General features: G+C 43.2%; 1 protein-coding gene across 1 annotated transcript; it reads left to right on the forward strand.

The window, feature by feature from the left end:
• The first annotated feature begins 2,102 nt into the window (after positions 1-2,102).
• On the forward strand, positions 2,103-13,107 carry abhd17ab (abhydrolase domain containing 17A, depalmitoylase b). Its single transcript, XM_026159465.1, has 5 exons — positions 2,103-2,898; positions 3,482-3,852; positions 5,055-5,249; positions 8,434-8,613; positions 10,211-13,107. Exons 2-5 carry the CDS (start codon positions 3,488-3,490, stop codon positions 10,434-10,436), a joined length of 966 nt encoding a protein of 321 aa, XP_026015250.1. The 5' UTR covers positions 2,103-2,898; positions 3,482-3,487; the 3' UTR covers positions 10,437-13,107.
• Positions 13,108-15,109: the final 2,002 nt, after the last annotated feature.

The following is a 15,109-nucleotide window of genomic DNA, read 5'->3' on the forward strand; positions in this document are numbered from 1 at the left end:
CACATTAATTGTTATTGCACCTTGTTATAAATATAAATATTATTATTGTTACTGTTTTTACCATTGTTACCTCCCCCCCCAAAAAGTCCAGGTAGGTAGCCAGTCAGGTGAGCTATTTGCATTGATTAGGGCTTTTGCCCTGATGTAAAAGCTGTCCTTGAGTCTATTTGTTCGGGACCTCAGCAGCCTGAACCTCCTGCTAGACGGCAGCAGCTTAAACACCCAGTGTCCTGGGTGTGTACCGTCCCGTAGGATGCTGCGTGCCCTCTTGAGACAGCGAGTGCTCTACAGGTCCTTCAGGGAGGGAAGAGGATGTCCAATGATTTTTTGGGCCATATTGATGACCCTCTGGAGTGCCTTTCTGTGTGAAACTGGAGACCTTTTCCACACACTCGCCATTGATGCTGACAGGCTACAGCTCAGACTTCCTCCTTCTGAAGTCAACTACCAGTTCTTTTGTCTTGGTGGTATTGAGGTCCAGGTTGTTATCTACACACCAATCTGACAGCCTCTGAACTTCAACTCTGTACGACGTCTCATCTCCCCCTGAGATGAGCCCCACCACGGTGGTATCATCTGCAAACTTGATGACTGTGTTGTCTGGGTGGGTACTAGCACAGTCATGTGTGTACAGTAGGGGACTCAGTACACAGCCTTGTGGAGAGCCGGTGTTAAGGCTGAGGGCTGAGGAAAGATGAGGCCCCACTCTAACTCTCTGTACACGGTCTGAGAGGAAGTCTCTGATCCAGCGGCAGGTGGTAGAAGGAAGTCCAATTTCCAGCAGTTTAACTATTAGTCTGTATTGAAAGCAGAGCTAAAGTCAACAAAGAGCAGCCTGGCGTAACGGCCCTGCACTTCCAGGTGAGAGATGGTGGTGTGGAGCGTTGTAGCAATGGCATCTTCAGTTGATCTGTTAGCTCTGTATGCGAACTGGAGCAGGTCGAGTGTGGGTGGCAGGCAGGACATGATGTGACGTCGGACCAGTTTCTCGAAGCACTTCATTATAACAGGTGTTAGAGCAACTGGTCGGTAGTCATTGAGGCTCCATCATCGGCCTCTGATGGATTCATTTCTAATCCTGTCCATCCTGCTCACTCACAGAGAAGATCTCAGTATCTTCAGCTCAGCCCCCAATTTTTGTCAGTACCCCTGTCTCCAAACCACATGACAGCAAGTCTCACTGCCATCTTATAAATCTTCCCTTTGGCTCTTGCTGCTATCCTCCCCTCATAAATCACCCCGACACTTGTCAGTTCCAGTGCAAAGGTGAATCTCTCAAAATCTGTGCAAAAATAACTGAGGTAAAGGTGTGGGTATGCAGGGCTGTTTTAACAAGGCTATGGATATTTATGTAGGATGGCCTACATAGCAGGTTGTAAAGCTGACATTTCTCTTGAATAGATGGTAAAGGTGGCTCCTGAGCCAGCAAAGCTCTGTGTGTGTGTGTGTGTGTGTGTGTGTGTGTGTGTGTGTGTGTGTGTGTGTGTGTGTGTGTGTGTGTGTGTGTGTGTGTGTGTGTGTGTGTGTGTGTGTGTGTGTTTTAATATAAACTGTTGGGGAGAGTTACAGCTTAAGAGTGTTGACCTGTGGAAGACCCACCTTCCTTTAGGACACAAAACAAGCTTAAATCATTTACTTTAATTATTGGTTATGGTCAAACTTCCTGTTAAAAGGGATTTTTTTCCCCTTCCCACAGTTGGGAAGTACCTGGTCATTTGATTGTTGGTTTTTCTTTGTATTTTTTTCTTACATCTTTACAATATAAAGCGTCTTGAGGTGACTGTTGTTGCGATTTGACTTTATATAAATAAAACTGAACTGAGAAATTAAAGGGGATATAAGCTGTTAACTGAATTGAGATCACACATAGATCCATTAGGGCACAATGTGCTCTTTATCAAATAAAATTAGTTGTAAGTAGCACATATCATCTTTGATGAATCAGCCGGGTCTCCAAGTAACTGCGATGACTCTTGGATTATGAGAAATACCGTGAATTGAGCTTCTTTATCTTTAAAGATACAAATTAACAGTCAAGTTCAAACATGTCACCTTTTACAGCGCCGTCATCCGCGCTGATAACACCTTTCCCATAATTGTCCAATGGAAACTTCCTGCGTCATATCCGGTCAACTGTCACTTCCGGATGCGGTGAAACAGCAGAGAAGTAGGAAAACACCGCATCTGTGTGGATTAATAACGACAGGCAGGGCTGTGTATAAACCGGGAGGACACGCCAGCAGCGTCCAGAATGGGCTCGCGGACAGAAGCGTTCACACCGGGATCTGCATTTTAACGGCGCTGTACGTCACAGCGCGAGCCCGCTTTTACCGAGCAGCTGTGTTTGTGTCTTCTTGCTAGCTTAAGCCAGCATAGCGTTAGCTGGGACGCGCTAAAAAAACTACGTCTCTCCGGGAAGCGAGGGGAAGACTTGTCCCTTCTTTTGGTCTTCACTGTCACTTCTTCGGACAGGGGGCACAGAGGGACATCTCTGTGTTCGTGTATAAAGTTAGTTTCGGTAACTTTGAGGGCAGGACTTTTATTGGAAGCGAGTCTCCCAAACTGAGAAGTCGGGATCTCAAACTAAAACCAGCTGCTGGTGTTTTTATTTAGTTAGCTCTCCAGGACGCGTTTGGAGAGAAAAGCGCGTCGTTTGTCTGTCCCAGGGTGTAAAATGAGTGGAATGTGGCGTTCAGGGACTACAAAGAAAAGCCAGCAGACACTTTGTAAATAACACTTCCCTGTCAGCCGGAAGGCTCCAGCTCTTTTTCCTTGTTCAGCTGACAGGGCTGCAGGCAGCGTCCCGAGTTTGAATTCTGGTCAGGTGGAAGGAAGACTTCCTTGTTTGTTTTGTTTCAGCACAGCTCGTTTCTCTTTGACCAGGCTTCAACTCAACAGGTAGGTCTGCTGTTTCACACGGGGGGGTCATGTTGGACCCCGTGTACGTGCATTTATTCTCACTCATGACTTGTAATAAAAACAACGAGCATTAGTCACTGTGGTTTACCTGGAACTCTATAAACATCAGTGTGAAGTATGAAGAAAAAACGATGGGTCTGTGGCTCAAGTCTGTCAAATCATTTAACACATTTAATATATGGTCCATCACAGCTGCAAAAGCCCAGGTTGGCGTTCAGATTTCTTAAAAAAACAACAACAACAAACAAAAAAACCCTGAAACTTATTCTGTGAATAATTATTGAGCCACATTTAAGGAGATTAAGGCGCTCAAGGTGGCAAACTTTTACAGATTATTATTATTGCTTATTATGATTGACAGTGCATTAACCGTCAAAATTAATTGAATATGTTTGAAATGCTTTCTGCCAAAACTGGTGTAGACAAATCTTCATCCCCATTGTCGGCACCCACAGACTAAGGGCCTGTGCATTAAATTGTAATAAGTGTTTCATTGTGTTAACGTTTGCATGATGTGAATTCATTTGCACAGTGATCCTCTTGTCTGTGTTCTTCTTCTCAGTGAAGGATGAATGGCCTCTCTCTCAGTGAGCTCTGCTGCCTGTTCTGTTGCCCGCCTTGCCCGAGCCGCATTGCAGCCAAGCTAGCTTTCCTACCCCCAGAACCCACGTACACCTTTCTGCCAGACCCAGAGGTGGGCCCTGCTGCACCAGGGGCGACGGGGACATCCAGCCTGCGGGCGCGGAGTGGCGCCTCGGTTGCTGGAAGCGGGGGGACCGGGGCCGTAGAGGGGGGATGGAAGCTTCACCTGACGGACCGAGCGGAGTTTCAGTACTCTCAAAGAGAGCTGGACACTACGGAGGTCTTTCTTGCTCGATCCAGCCGAGGGAACCGAGTCGGCTGCATGTACATTCGCTGCGCTCCTAGTTCCAGGTAAATGGAATTAGCTGTCAGCTGTGACTGACAGGTATGTCACACTCGCTCTGAAGCATTTAAACAGTCTTCTTCCTCAACAGTCTTCTTCACGCCCAGGTTTGCTTTCTTTTCTTTTCTTGTTGACTCAGCTGACGCAAAGATTTTCTCTTCCTGGTTTTTTCTGTAGATCATGGCACACCTGTCAGACTTTATTCTGTTGTCTTTATTCTTTCTCATTATTTTCTCTGCTTGTTTGTAGAGCCTTAAAGTTGAATTTACTGTTGTTCGTGATACTGATCGCAGTAAAAAGATTTGCACACTCCCTGACAACATAAGTTTCCAGTCAGAGACAAAACATTTGCAGCTATGTGGTGTGATTGACTTTATTGGCCGTTGTTGGTAAATGGCTTTATAAGAGGAAATAACCTTCTTCATCTTAGAAGGTTTGACAGTATTTTATGAGATGTAAAAGAATTTAACTCTCAACTGCTACTGATTAATTTACCAAATGAATTAAAAAGAAATGGACAGGCTTGTGTTACAGTCCATTTATCTTGCATTAATGTGTCTCTAGTATTACAAAGAATGATCCCAGGCCTGACGTGATATGGCAGAGTCATTGTTTTGCTGCTTTCTAAGTGGAAAGGCTAAGAGCGAAGCCACGGGCTGCAAGAGCTCATAAACAAAACCACTGAGGGAGAATTTCAAAACAGTCGGTGTGTAGAAAAAGTATCAGGTTACTCCAGAGAGCACAACACGCATTCATGAATAACAGCCAAGGGCTAGATACCCAGCGTTCACAGTGGATACCCTGCTTCTCAGGTTATACTAAATGTCTGGAAGCAAGAGTCCTTCGTGGTAAATAATCCTTCAACCTGCAACAGTTTTATAGAATCAAATACCTTTTTGATTTAAACAGCAGGTTACTTGTGATTTGATTAATTTCTGTGCACAGTTGTTTTTCTGCCGTAATAAAAGTTCTGTGTTTAGCTATGGTATTGTTGGCAACGCTAAACAAGAATATTTCTCATGTAATCACAATGTAGTTCTCTGTATATCATATATTTCTGATTAGAGCACAGCAGAGGCTGGATCTTTGGCTCCAGTGCTGATAGTGATTTTTATTTATTTATTTTAAAGGAAATAGGAAAACCGACAAGCGTGCACCTGTCTGTGTCTGTTAGCTCGTTACTAACCCTTTGTCTGAATCATCCCTGCAGGTTTACGGTGCTTTTCTCCCACGGCAATGCAGTTGACCTCGGCCAGATGAGCAGTTTCTACATTGGCCTCGGCACTCGCATCAACTGCAACATCTTCTCTTATGATTACTCGGGCTATGGCGTCAGCACCGGCAAGCCCTCCGAGAAGAATCTGTATGCAGACATAGATGCTGCCTGGCACGCCCTGCGTACACGGTATGTGATGATGCAGTTGGCCCAAACGTGTCCTTCGAGGTGTAATTTTATTATCCCAGGCGAACTTGTTCGGGCAAAATGGGGCATGAGTTTACAATGGATACAGCTGGGATCAAACGATGTTTAAAATGTGCCCAGGCAAAAAATGCCTTTGTTGTGAGAAGTGCTAAAGAAGAGAAAAAGCAGAAAACGAACGTTCGAATAAAGGGGCGTGATGAAGGGGGTTGAATGGAGGTGGTGGTGAGGACGGAGCAGAGTGAGGACAGCTGCTGTGTGAATAAAGAAGAGCGAGATGGATGGATGAGGGAAGGCTAAGGGGTGATGTATCTCAAGGGCGTTGTAGGGTGATGAAGTGTCTCATTAACAGAAGCGGTGCTGTGCTAATGCAGCTGTAGCCCGGGGGTTACAAAACAGAGCGCTAACTAAAGGTCGGCTCATGTAAAAGTCACCGTTGTGTGTCACTCTTTACTCGGGTCTTAATTTCAGCATGTTGAAAAAAATATGCATGTGCTTTCTGAAATATAAAGGTTTCTGTGAAAGTCCTTCTGTTACAGAAGAATCCCACTGTTAGTAAACTTTTGTGTTGTGTGTGGGCCAGTAAAAGATTCACTCATTAACGGAGCTGCGAGTAGTCAATTCAATTCAATTCAATTCAATTTTATTTACCGGTATATAGCGCCAAATCACAACAAAAGTCGCCTCAAGGCGCTTCATAGATACAGAGAAAAACCCAACAATCATATGACCCCCTATGAGCAAGCAGTTTGGCGACAGTGGGAAGGAAAAACTCCCTTTTAACAGGAAGAAACCTCCGGCAGAACCAGGCTCAGGGAGGGGCGGCCATCTGCTCCGACCGGTTGGGGTGAGAGAAGGAAGACAGGATAAAGACATGCTGTGGAAGAGAGACAGAGGTTAATAACAGATATGATTCAATGCAGAGAGGTCTATTAATACATAGTGAGTGAGAAAGGTGACTGGAAAGGAAAAACTCAATGCATCATGGGAATCCCCCGGCAGCCTACATCTATTGCAGCATAACAAAGGGAGGATTCAGGGTCACCTGGTCCAGCCCTAACTATATGCTTTAGAAAAAAGGAAAGTTTTAAGCTTAATCTTAAAAGTAGAGATAGTGTCTGTCTCCCGAATCCAAACTGGAAGCTGGTTCCACAGAAGAGGGGCCTGAAAACTGAAGGCTCTCCCTCCCATTCTACTTTTAAATACTCTAGGAACAACAAGTAGGCCTGCAGAGCAAGAGCGGAGCGCTCTAATAGGGTGATATGGTACTACAAGGTCATTGAGATAAGATGGGGCCTGATTATTTAAGACCTTGTATGTGAGGAGCAGGATTTTGAATTCAATTCTGGATTTAACAGGAAGCCAATGAAGGGAAGCCAAAACAGGAGAAATCTGCTCTCTCTTTCTAGTCCCTGTCAGGACTCTTGCTGCAGCATTTTGGATTAGCTGAAGGCTTTTCAGCGAGTTTTTTGGACATCCTGATAATAATGAATTACAGTAGTCCAGCCTGGAAGTAATAAATGCATGAACTAGTTTTTCAGCGTCACTCTGAGACAGGATATTTCTAATTTTAGAGATGTTGCGCAAATGGAAGAAAGCAGTCTTACATATTTGTTTAATATGTGCGTTGAAGGACATGTCCTGGTCAAAAATGACTCCAAGGTTCCTCACCGCGTTACTGGAGGCCAAGGTAATGCCATCCAGAGTAAGAATCTGATTAGATACCATATTTCTAAGATTTTCAGGGCCGAGTACAATAACCTCAGTTTTATCTGAATTAAGAAGCAGAAAGTTAGCGGCCATCCAAATCTTTATGTCTTTAAGACATTCCTGCAGTTTAACTAATTGGTGTGTGTTATCTGGCTTCATGGACAGATAGAGCTGGGTGTCATCTGCATAGCAGTGAAAATGTATGCTATGTCTTCTAATGATACTGCCTAAGGGAAGCATGTATAATGTAAACAGAATTGGTCCTAGCACTGAACCCTGTGGAACTCCATAATTAACCTCAGTGTGTGAAGAGGACTCTCCATTTACATGCACGAATTGGAGTCTATTAGATAGATATGATACAAACCACTGCAGCGCAGTACTTGTAATACCTACAGCATGTTCTAATCGCTCTAATAGGATATTATGATCAACAGTATCGAACGCTGCACTGAGGTCTAGCAGGACAAGCACAGAGATGAGTCCACTGTCAGAGGCCATAAGAAGATCATTTGTAACCTTCACTAAAGCTGTTTCTGTGCTGTGCTGAGCTCTGAAACCTGACTGAAACTCTTCAAATAAACCATTCCTCTGCAGATGATCTGTTAGCTGTTTGACAACTACTCTTTCAAGGATTTTTGATATGAAAGGAAGGTTGGAGATTGGCCTATAATTAGCTAAGACTGCTGGGTCTAGAGATGGCTTTTTGAGTAAAGGTTTAACTACAGCCAGCTTGAAGGCCTGTGGTACATAGCCGATTATTAGAGATAGGTTGATCATATTTAAGATCGAAGAATTAATTAATGGCAGGACTTCTTTGAGCAGTTTTGTAGGAATGGGGTCTAAAAGACACGTTGATGGTTTGGAGGAAGTAATTATTGAAGTTAACTCAGAAAGATCAATTGGAGAAAAAGAGTCTAACTTAATATCAATGGTACTAAGAGTAACTGTAGATAATATTACATCTGTGGGATGATTATTGGTAATTTTTTCTCTAATGATAAAAATTTTATTTGTGAAGAAGTTCATGAAGTCATTACTAGTTAACGTTAAAGGGATGGTTGGCTCAAAAGAGCTCTGACTTTTTGTCAGCCTGGCTACAGTGCTGAAGAGAAACCTAGGGTTGTTCTTATTTTCTTCAATCAGTGATGAATAGTAAGATGTTCTGGCTTTGCGGAGGGCTTTCTTATAAAGCAGCAAACTATTTCTCCAGGCTCATGAAGTGAAATAAAAATTTGAATTTTAGAAACTGGTCAGTCATTTTTGGTGACTATAAAAAAATTTACCTGACATGTGACCTTTGACCCTTGAGGAACAAAATTCTTTCTGAAAAATAACTAAAGCATTAATGAAAGTACTGTCAGTAATCATTAGTACACCAAAGGTAATATTTGTGGATTTGGCTGCTGTCTCTCATCTGTATTATACGTATTTTTTCTTTCTGTTTATTTCTAACCAGGTATGGCATAAGCCCGGAGAACATCATCCTGTACGGGCAGAGCATCGGTACAGTTCCCACTGTAGACCTGGCGTCACGGTATGAGTGTGCCGCCGTGGTTCTTCACTCGCCTCTAACATCTGGTATGAGAGTGGCGTTTCCTGACACAAAGAAAACCTACTGCTTCGACGCTTTCCCCAAGTAAGAGAGAGTCTTCTTACTGTTCACACGTTTTGTATGTATGAAGCTCTTCATTTCTTTCCCACATAACATTTTGTTCGTAAACACAAAATGTTAATTTGATATGAACTGGTTTTGTGTTTCCCTGCGTTGTCCAATTAAAATGATGTTTGATAAACTGCGGCATATCAAACACATCATAGCAATTGGCTGTGAAAGCCGTATATGTGATGCATGCTCAGTCATCCTGGTAAGGAAATCCCAGACAGTTGAGCCATTATGCAGCTGTGAGTCAGCTGAGACTGTACAAGTCATGTGGATGAGTTGGAAACGGGATCTGCTTTCTATACTGCCCTCTAGCTGTTCGTGCTTCATCTTCTTTCTTTCTGTCACTGAGTAGGGTGTTTAAACGTCATGCACAAAAACAAAATGCACAATCTGTGTGCTCTGACTCTTTGACTGTCTGTTGATATTTTCACATTATTATTAATCTGTCAGCAGAAGAGCATGATTCCCACTTAGACTTGTGAAAGTGTGTTTGTCCAGGGAAAACAGACGTGCTGAAAGGAAAGCCTTTCTTCTTCTGAAGTGCTGTTTAAATTATTTGTTTTTAGTTTTTTCAGTGTAGTGAGTCTCATTTGTTGGAAAATCCTGTTGACACATAGTTTTTTGTTTGTTTGGTTTTTTTGGACTGGAAAATCACGAAGGCAAGGTTGAGTGCATTTACAAACCACTCACACTTATACTGGGTGTACTGGTATCGACTGGATGATTGATAATATCTGCTGATTTGTAGGTTATGATTCGTGGTTGCTCTTTCTCACTATGGAAATGCATTGCTATTATGACCACTCAAAGCACTTTGCAAGACACATCTAACCGTGCATGCTGGCAGTGCTGCGGAGCTCACACTCACACAGGTGACTACGTTAGGATCCCCAACGTGTTCATTCTGTGGGACGACATGTGAACTCTACACGGTAAAGCCACCAATGGGGTTTGGACTACAAACCGTCTTTGACTGAGGTGTCTGTACTAACTGTTGTTCCACCATGCCACTGTTTATTTTCAGACTTTACATAATTACGTCTGGAGGACTCATCACACACACTGCCCTGTGTGTGTGTGCTCGTTTTGTTAGTCCAGTTGGACTAACTGTGGTTGTTCAAGTCTCTCTGTAAACAGTTTTAATCCCAGTACGTGCCAGTAGGATTGTTGAAGCTCTTTGTTCAGTTTAACCCCACGTGCTGCTACACATGGGTGTGCAGTTGTAGTGTGGGTGTTCACTCGAATGTGTTGTTACAGTTCTTTTATTTTTGATCCTCGGCCCCAGAACGAGTCTCTTGGCCACACAATAAGGACTCGGAGTCAGTAGCAGCCCATGTCAGCTTTAGCACAGGAGCTAATATCCGATGGTAAAGTGGGCGAGGAACAGAGGTGGTAGGAAAACAACAGAAGACTTCTGGAGAACTCAGCCTTGACCTGGAGTGGGCACTGCAACCTTTTCCTGCTGAGGGCCACGGGGTCAGACTCGATAACCTGATCTCTGGTCAGAACGGTCCACACTGTTTCAGCGGGTTCTGTTTCTAATTCCTGTTTTCCTCTCTTTCCATTTCAGCATTGAGAAAGTATCCAAAATCACTTCCCCAGTGCTCATCATCCACGGCACGGAGGACGAGGTGATCGACTTTTCCCACGGCCTGGCCTTGTTCGAGCGCTGCCCGAAGGCTGTGGAGCCTCTCTGGGTTGAGGGAGCGGGACACAACGACATTGAACTCTACAGCCAGTATCTGGAGCGCCTGCGCCGCTTCATAGGACAGGAGCTGGCGGTACAGCACGGCTGACCATCAACACTACGCTCGTCATAATGACCATATTTCCCGGTCCGTTCAAAGCACCTCACCTGTTTTTGTCTGAGATGGAAACCATCTGACCCGTCTTAACCGTCCTGTGTGACGTGTGCACATACTTCAGGACGCAGTTCACCTTTAATGGACCGTGGATCATTTAGACGCAGGGGAAAAGAGGCGTCTCTTCATAATCACAGTGGAGACTGTTGGGGTTTGTGTTTGTTTGTGTGTCTTTTAGCAGAAACTTTAATAGTGCAGATGCCTGTACTGTGCAATAACATGAAAAAGAGGGAAAGGTTTTCACTGATAGATGTAAAAGTAGAACAACAAAGTGATCACATGACCTGGAAAGCTCCTGTCACCACCTCAGCGTACACTTCGAGTGGAACTTCATTTTTGCTAGCAGCTTTTTATTAGAGGACTTTTGTTGAAGCAGGTATTATGTTACATTGAATTATTGCACCTGTACAGTTGAATGGAAGCCAATTTAAACACAATATATCATGTTTTAAAGGTATTCGTTTACCTGCATTTTGTTGGCGCAAACTGCATCATCTTTAAAATCGTTTCTAACTTTCATCATGAAGGTTTGAAACCGCTCACAGCTTTTAATCTTGGGGAAAATTATGCTGGCATAAATATGAGTTTATATTTTGCGTCTTGTTTTTACGTATTGAACATTTCGCTCAGGTAACTTTTTCGAGTGTTCGCAATTGTTTAGCGCGCGGACAGCTGAAGCGCCTCAGATTTCATCCAGCCTAAAATATTTCCTTCCAACGAAGCGTTCAGCCGAACTTCGATCCTACATCTGAGCTGCAGTCCACACCTCCAGTTTGCTGAGCCGTCGATGCCCCCTCACGCTTCTCTCTAACACATCTGTGTCCCACTGCTGCTGTGGGATTGGCTGTATGAAAGAAAGACGTTGAAGAGGCTCAGATGGAAAATTCCTCCAGTTCTTTCATTTAATGGAATGGGTTCGAGTCCATTAGCCCCGTCCGTTTCTTTTAGCCTTGTTTATGTCTCGCACTGCTGGGTCACAGCTGTCGGCCTGTTCTTGCTCCTCACGGTGCGCAGAGACAAGGAGAGCAACACTAAAGTTCAACACATTACTCACCTGCACCCCGTCATCAGGGATTTGTTTTTGTTGTTTTTTTTCAGTGAAGGCAGGGAGAGTAACCACATTCAGGTCCATATTCTGATAGTTCCCCAGTTTCGCAGGAACATCTGTGTGATCAGAGCACATGTTCTTCTTAGAACATATCAGCAGATTTGTCAGAGTTAAGCAGGAACACTAACACCAGGCACTAAACAGATTAGTGTTTCATCTAAATAATTTAGACTTTATAACAGCTGCTTGTATTATTATCCTGTCTATGTGTACAAACCTGCATAATGATTAAAGGGGACCTGTTATGCTTATATCCATTATTAAACAGCACCAAGTTTCAGACGATCTGGCGAGTCGAGGTCAGACTGTCTCTGGTTCTGTGTGATCGCACTGAGAGCCATTGTTTATTATGCTTTTCTCAGAAAACAGATCAGGTCTTGAGCTCCTGCTGTTCACGAGACCCATTGTAGGACAAATAAGGATTATTTTAGGCTGGGAATCATGCAAAGCTACTCTAGTAGAGCCCAAGTATAGAAATATGGAGCTGGAAAGGAGCATAATAGGTCCTCTTTAAGTATAATTTTTGTTTTGTGAGGTGCGTTTTCTGTCTTCTAAGAATATTTTTAGGAAATATTGGCACATTATTTGATTGATCTCAATTCTTCAGCTTGTTATTGGAGAAATCTGACTAACCCGTAACAGGAGACGGACCTGCCTCGTACCTGAACTGGTACAAATAGATGTTGGAGCCTGTTGGAATTGCTGTAGGTGGCTCTGAGGGTAAATGCATATCTGTTGTGGGGGTTTTCCATGTGTTTGTTTTTTTTTTCCCTTTTCTTTGTGGTGATCCAGCAATCCACCAAAGTTTTAAAACTGTAACCAAAATTGTAATATTTATAACAAATTGTAAAGGAATCGGGTGTTTTTGCTTACGTGCGTTGTTGTATTTGAAGCTTAGGCACGATTGATGAACACTCAGATTCTCAACATTTTTGAGGAGAATTTTTAGGCTCGGTGGACAAACCAAAGCTTTTGTTGTTAGTGCTTTACCCAGTTTACCTGCTGCTTATGTTTTATATCTTATGTAAAGAACGTCAAACTGAGCTTATCTTCTTATTCTCTTCACATTTGGATACAGATTCATTGTAAAATTCTCTGTTTGCTAAATAATCGAGTTTTATCAAATCACGTTTGCTTTGAAATATGCAAGAACCGAATATGAACTTGATAAATTAACCAAGTTGGGATTTTTTGTTTTTCTCTAAGCTGTTTATGATTTCTCGTTTGTGCAGGGAGGAAACCACGTGTATTTGAATATGTTTGTGTGATGAAAGAAGATGAAAGGCCGGCTTCATGCCGACACATGAAAAGCTTTTTTCAGACGTGTGGGTTTCTGCTGAGGATTGTTTCATTTCTGGGTTTTATTTTCATCATCAAACATTCTTATCAATTGTTTATTATACTGACAGTTTTTTAGTTTTTAAAGATTTTCTTTCTTTCTTTTTCATGAATTAAAGAGAATAAGTTAATAAATCATAACCAGAAGTTGATATTAAATGTGACTCTTTTTTTTTTATTTATTTTATTTTTTTTTTATTTGGTGTCCTTGCTTAAATCTGCCAGAGATGAGTGTTTTCAACAGTCCCTGATTTTGCACTCATGGCAGACCTGGCACTGGCTGAATAAAGACCTGTCTGCTGTGAAAGGCCTCATGGGGCTGAGCATCGAGGCTCCAGGACTGGCTCGGACGAAGGCAAAATGAGTGTTTAATTGCCTGGTGTTGTCTTCTTTGGCTGATGTGTTGGACGCTTGTTAGATTCTGAGCCAACAGAGGCTCAAATCGTGTTTTAATTAAAGCAGTACAAGGACTCGGGTCTGTCCCAGCCTCCCCTCGCTGCCTGCTACCGTGTTGAGCTGTGGAGAAACGGAGACAGATGGATCATAAGCTCCTCCCCCTGAACACATACACACTTGCCAGCTGTTTTCAGTGGACCACATAAACTACAGCGTGTCACTCAGAGGCTCGTACGGATTAACAACAGCTGCAGTAATGCGTCCCTCTGTGTACGGCAATGTTAGTGCGTCCTGCAAGAGCAGAGGAAGACCTCTAACACTGAAGCACACAAAGCTGAAGCTTAACAGCACTTATTAATCTGCCTTTAAGTGTTCCTAACCTGAGGATTGTTGTCAAGATTTAGACTGAAAAAGGAGAGCGAGCATGAGTCGAAGTACAGAATAACTCCTCCATGTGAATACTTTATCAGCTTCAGGAGAATAAATAACATTCACTCACATGACATTTAAAATAGCACAAAAGTTCAAACACATATGTGAACATTAACGATGGTGCACTGATGCTGCACCTGTTAGCTGAGCCCGCCGAGACTTACAGTAGGCGGAGAATGTTGAGGTAAATTCGCAGACTCGTGTCTTTTGAGTGCAAATAACACTATTCATGACAACACAAAGCCAGTTAAAGTTCAGGTTCCCAGTCTGTCCGGTTAGAAAGCACAAACCACTGCGAGTTCTGTTCAGCTGCTTTGGTGCAAATGAAACAGACGACAGGGTCTCTAGATGATTCTTCTTCCTCCCTACTCGTTTTTCTCAGGTTTTGCTTTTTGTTGGTGTCCTTTTCGATGCTGGCAGGAAGAGATGGTCTCAGAAAGGTACATCCATGCGTGTCTTCACACCAAGGTTTGCTGTGAGCGTCTGTCACAGAAGGACCGGTATCTGCTCCTCTGTGTGAGAGGAACTGGAGGAGCGCCAACATGTTTCTGACTAATCTGTCAAAATGAAACTCCATGAGGGTAGCATAAAACCCCAGCAACACTTCTCACAAACACGTCTTCCCGGTTTATTCTGTAGCTGTCGACCTCAAACTAATCGAGCACAAATTCCCGCTCTAACCTGAATCCTAAACTCTATCCTTAACCCCGAAACAGGCCTTTGAAGGTGAAGTGATGACCCTCAATCACAGGGTCTAACACTACATTGGTCCTCATAAGCACACCCACCCACCCACACATACTTTTAACTGTTCGTTTCATTTTGTATTGCCTCTTACATGGTGACTGCTTTGAAAAAGTAGACTAGTCTCTGCTTTTTAGTTCTTTTCATCATTTCATGTTTGAATTAAAATGAAATTCTTTTATTGGCAGTTGTTAGGCTGTCAGCTGAACGAGTCCTTGAAACAACCAAGCACACCCACCAGCAACTTAACCAGCACATCACACAGGGACAACCTATTAATGTCTGTGATAATGTTTAGAATGTAAAATCTAGTGTTTTTAAAGAAGGGGAATCTCATTTGCTTCTGCCGTGTCCTGTTTTACAGTAAAACCTGTGGATGTCACACGTTCGTGTTTGAATTCCTAAAAAACAAATTGTATAACCAAGGAAGGAAGGTCATGACTGCTGCATTCAAGTCAGCACAAACGTTTCCCACTCAGCAGAATGAGTTGGGTTCAGTCCAGAGCAGCAATGTCAGTCCTAACAGTGCGGAGCACGTGATCTGCCACTGCACAAGGGTAAAAATACAGACGCGAAGCTTCCTTAGGCC

This window comes from Astatotilapia calliptera, chromosome 23 (genome assembly GCF_900246225.1).
Source record: "Astatotilapia calliptera chromosome 23, fAstCal1.2, whole genome shotgun sequence".
NCBI lineage: Eukaryota > Metazoa > Chordata > Actinopteri > Cichliformes > Cichlidae > Astatotilapia > Astatotilapia calliptera.

Bases quoted from the DNA above. Each gene is read 5' to 3' on its own strand.
- abhd17ab (XM_026159465.1), top strand. From the start codon at position 3,488: ATGAATGGCCTCTCTCTCAGTGAGCTCTGCTGCCTGTTCTGTTGCCCG. The intron at 5,250-8,433 runs GTATGTGATGAT...ATTTCTAACCAG, and splicing joins TGGCACGCCCTGCGTACACG to GTATGGCATAAGCCCGGAGA. The intron at 8,614-10,210 runs GTAAGAGAGAGT...TTTCCATTTCAG, and splicing joins TGCTTCGACGCTTTCCCCAA to CATTGAGAAAGTATCCAAAA.